The 5,200-nt window shown below is 31.7% G+C and overlaps 1 protein-coding gene across 1 annotated transcript; it reads right to left on the bottom strand.

The window, feature by feature from the left end:
- Window positions 1-507: 507 nt before the first annotated feature.
- On the bottom strand, window positions 508-2,966 carry LOC100797934 (probable protein phosphatase 2C 25). Its single transcript, XM_003519209.5, has 4 exons — window positions 2,250-2,966; window positions 1,378-1,716; window positions 1,084-1,263; window positions 508-958 (listed from the first exon to the last, which is right to left on the bottom strand). The coding sequence occupies exons 1-4, from the start codon at window positions 2,733-2,735 to the stop codon at window positions 794-796; spliced, it is 1,170 nt and encodes a 389-aa protein (XP_003519257.1). The 5' UTR covers window positions 2,736-2,966; the 3' UTR covers window positions 508-793.
- Window positions 2,967-5,200: the final 2,234 nt, after the last annotated feature.

The following is a 5,200-nucleotide window of genomic DNA, read 5'->3' as shown; positions in this document are numbered from 1 at the left end:
CATGACAACCTATCTTACTCAATTTTTATGTTATTAACATTAGAAGTAAAACAACGAGCATGAATCTCTATATATATGAGAATATATCTAACTCAATTTATGTTATTAACTTCTAGAACAAACGAACATGGATCTCTATCTCTATATATAACAATAGCCCATGTTAATGGGATATTCACGTGGTAGAAGAGTGGGTTCGAAGTAAGTAATTATTTATAGGGATAAATCAAGGCCAGAAATTATTTATAGGGATAAAATTCATTTCCTTGCAATAATGCAAGCGCAATTTGAATAAGCCGTCAAATTCGAAAGACAGAGAAGCTCAATATCTAACCGTTAGATTAAGCTGACTAAATTCATGAGAAGAAGGCCAAAATTTGGCTGACTGATAAATTTTGAGAGATTCATTGATTGAATCATTCTACAACAACTTTTGCATTTATGTACTTAAAAGGGAAACTGTAATCCATCACAAATTAGAAAACTTCAGTGTAAAAAATAAATGAATTACTAAATAAATAATGTATAAATTAATTAACTTTATGCTTATTACATAAATTATTCTATGAAAAAAATAATTACTAAATGTTATTGTTAATATCCCTCCCCTACGCGGGTACAAAAAATTCCAATAAGGTAGTCAGATTTATATATACAGAAAAGAATCAGCTACTCTCTATCCATCATCAGGCACCACCAAGGTTGTTCAAAAATCACAAACTGCAACGCAATCTTGACCTCAATGCGATCTCAACTGCAATAATCTTGAAACCTTAGTTGTACTAAGGTAACTTTAAATATAGTGCTCCAATTTGATTAGCATGACACTTGTATCATCCAAAGAGCCTCGTGAAACAGACAAATCTACAAGCTTTTTACAAGCCTGCAGCAATGGTTGTGATTTGTTGTTGCCTACGAGAAAAGAACGAGCAATATCTACTGCTTCCTGATTACCAACCTGAAATGAGAATGAGAAAGAAACTTGTTTAGTGAAACCAGTCCAATCCATGAGCAACAAATATTGAACAATACTTGAATAAAGACACTATAGATATTGTGAAGTGAAATGGACAAGTTCTATACCTTATCCCATAATCCATCTGAAGCTAAAATTAACAAGTCATGTTCAGGTTCAATTCGGAGAACTTTGGTCTCAGGTTCTGCTGTCACCCATTGTTTCAGGTGTCTATCTCCAATTCCCCTTGACACAGCCAGAGATCCCTGGATCCTCCAAACACCGCGGCATAAATCGACATAGCCACCCTGCAAGACAAATTCCAATGCTTTTAATAACCAACAAATCCAAATTCAAACATGTTGATGTGGTTTCAATGACCAGACAGAAAAGATAAAGTACTATCACACTCAGAAGCTTACCAGGCTCTCAATTCTGTCCCTTTCATCTTCCCTTGAAGGCCTGTGATCAGATGTTAGGGCCTCAGCAACACCCCCTCTGCTAATGACAGCACGGCAATCACCCGCGTTGGACACAACGAGGTTACCATTCCTAATCAATGCTGTCACACAGCAAGAGCCACCATGGAGATCCTCCTTTAGGAAATCCGAATCGGTGTTCAGGTACCCACGCTTCACTGCCTCCTCAACATCATCTTCATCTCTCACAATAACTTCATCTAACACATTCTTTTGCAAGTTATTTGCAGCAAATTCAGCAGCTTTTGCACCACCGTGCCCATCAAATATGCCAAAAAAAGCCTGCAATCACAAAACAAATTTCCTCCTCATTAGATTTCATTCCACTCAAATCCATTCAGCTAATTAAGCATGAGCATGAAGAGCATATTAATCAATCCTCAATTAAAATCACACTCATGATGATCTTTCCCTAATTTCTTCACAGCTTTAACTATTCAATCTAACGGGTAAAGTAACCTAGTCAATTCACACACACAAATATCATTACCCCACACCCTAATCACTCAAAGAACTCTTAAACTTCAAAACAATAATTCAGACATAAAATTAAAGGCTTTATTTTGTTATTCGCTTTACAAATACATAACCGAGTAAATAAATCACAATTTCCCGTACCGCATCTACCTAAAAACTCATAAAATTGACATAACCATATATAGAAAAATTCACAATCATTCAAAATCTTCATCAATTCAATTCAACTAGACCCAGATCGAAAGTTTCAAACTTTCCACAACCCCACTTCCTAAAAGCATAGTCCCAACCTCCAAAATTTTATTTTTAAATGAAAAAATAATAAATTTTTTTCTTACCAGTTTGTGTTCTCCGCGAAGATTATTCCCAGCGGTGTAACGATCCTCCATGTACTCCCTCCTGCCTCTCTTGCAGTACACCCCAAACCCATCTTCCTCAGCCTCGACCAAGTCACGCGCCGCCGCGGAGGGCGTGGGCGGAACCGCAAAGGTGAGAGAGGAAACGGGTATGTCCAACCTAGCGGGTCGCTTCCTCTTCAAAACGGTGCCGTTCGGAGAGGTAGACGAAGCAGAAGAAGAAGCAGAGAACACGGTGGGAGGCTTGGGAAGGCGAAGCCGAAACGGAGAAGAAGGAGAAGAAGATGAAGAAGCAGCAGCAGAGGGTGAAGAACAAGACGACGTCGTAGAAGAGTTGGAAGGTTTGAGATGCGAGAGAGAGAGCGAGAGGGATTCCGGCGAAGAAGAGATGATGGAGGGCTTCGAGCAGAAGAGGGAAGAAGAAGGAGAGAACACCGGCGAATTGGAAACCGCGACGGAGCAAGACATGTTTTATTTGACTAACGTCGGTGGGGTGTCTTCAGCCAAAAAATTCAACCGTTGGAATTGGTCTGTTTGTGCTCTTTTTTTCTTTGTGTTGTTGTGTTTGGGTTTGGCTTGTGTGTTTGAGAGAGACACGTTGATATAAGGGAGGGGTGAGGTGTGTTTATAAAGGACGGGAATAGAATATTGTTGTTCTGGGTCAGATTGGGGTCAGTGTGGGATCCACCTTTTTTGCGTGTTAATTGCGATTTGCGAGGCACAAGACACAACACAGACACAGCTATCACATAGTCAATTTTAAAACGTTCTTTGACCAGCTTATTACTTCTTTTTCTGCCAACTCTATTTTGCCCTTGCTCTCCATTATTTGAGCTTTTTTCTTTTGTGTTGTCTCTTGTTGAAATAAAGGGTCAAGATTGTGTTATAAGTTTATTTTGAATTGATTTTGTTCTTGTCTTTTTTGGTTGAATTATGGAAATTCAAATATTGAGAAAAAAAAAATAAGGAGAAAATAAATATTAAATATTTTAAAACTAATATTGAAATAATATGATGTATCTGTTTTTTTTTTTTACTGAATGATCGATATGAATTATTTATCAATTTTATTGATAATTAATTTTTATTGAAAAAATTTGATTGAATATTTTGATGAAATTATTTTCTTTCAATTATATATTTTTTTCATCTACAAAATTTAAATTCAAAATATTGTTTAAAAAGATTAGATTCAATATCAAGTTGACCAACAACTTATTAGTATAATATAATATATCTAGTTGTATAAAAACTAAATTAAGATATACACTAATAATGCAAATAATTTGTATAAGATCATAACTCGTTGTTATATATAATTAATTTATTATTTTTATTATCATAAATACAAAAGTTATAATGATAACTTTTGTTAGTTGATAATGTAAAAAAAATTATATTGATAGCACATAAATTTAAAGTCTAATATATAATATTAGCCCTTAATTATATTATCATTAGTCACTTATTATGCATTAATCTATACAAAATATGATCTGTCCAAAAAATTATATAAAATATGAATATGGAAACAAGGCAGAAGTTATAAGAAAATATAAAAATTAGTCAAAAAAATAATTTAAGATGTAATTAATAGAGAAAATATCATGGGATTTTTTTTGAGAATCTACCATGCGTAGTTACTTATATAAGTTAGTTATCATAATTTTATTGGTTTTATAATTTTATATAAATTTAAGCATTTTAAACAAGAATTTACTTAAATGCTAAGAATGCTAAAGTGAGTACTTAAATTAATTTTATAAACCCTACATGCTTAAAAATATGTTATTCATGGTGTAATGTTGTTAAACAACAATTACTTGTATAAACAACTTCATGTTGTATGCTCTATGAGAAAAAAAGTTAAACAACTCATGTAAACATCTCTTGAAAATGTTATTCCCCATTTTAGTAGTTCTAATATATATACTAAATTGTTGAAAGATTTTCATTTAATATAAAATTAACTAATAAATACCATCTATTTCTCGATTACAATATTTTTAACATGATAACTTGATAACTTAATTCTTATATTGTGTATTTATCTCTTTTCTCAATAATTATTAATTGTGTTTATAAAACATGTTAAGACTCTTAAAAAATAATACACTCTTTATATATATATATATATATATATATATATATATATATATATATATATATATATATATATATATATATATATATAGGACCTACTATATATGTAAGAGAATCCAATTCTAATTATAGCACTTACACATAAAAAGAGCCAAAAATAAAAGAAACATTAACAAAGGTGAAAAGTGTTGAATCATGAGAAAATTTCCAATTCTCTTTAGATTTTTTTTTAAGTAAACTGTATTGACATTGTAAAAATAGTTGTTATAAATTGTTATGTGGGGTAAATTTATTAATTTTTAATATAATTATTTTAAAGAATCATTACAAGAATATTTTTAATTGATTCAAAGTTTATAAATTTTTACATTAACAATATGATGATTAAATTATTCTATTTATTTCGACATACTTTTAAGTTAAAAATATGTTTGTAAAAATTAGTATCGTGAGTTGGCAGGTTTGGTTAAGTAAAAGAAAGTTCGTAAAATTTTAAATTTAAGTTTTTTTTTTCTTCTTATTTGTCGCATCATTCAACAAAGAAAAGGTAAATGGAATCAAAATCTTATTTGAATGTTGACTTTAACATGTGTTTTATTAAAGACATTTTAACTTTAAGAGGAAAAAGAAAGAAAGGATAAGAATGCGTAATTTGGGGCAGTAGAAGTGTGATGACCTAGGCGAGTAAAAGCTGGCTACAAGAATTAAAAAAAAAAATGCAGAGGTGACTGCGGTCTATGAATGGGATGTATATGAATGAAGAATTAAAAAGAAAAAAAAAATGATTGTAATAGGGATGCTGAAAGAGTGTATTTGATTAGAGAGGTTTG

Source organism: Glycine max, chromosome 2 (genome assembly GCF_000004515.6).
Source record: "Glycine max cultivar Williams 82 chromosome 2, Glycine_max_v4.0, whole genome shotgun sequence".
NCBI classification, from domain to species: Eukaryota; Viridiplantae; Streptophyta; class Magnoliopsida; order Fabales; family Fabaceae; genus Glycine; species Glycine max.
Note: the sequence above shows the minus strand (reverse complement) of the source record. Positions and strands in the feature narration are given on the sequence as shown.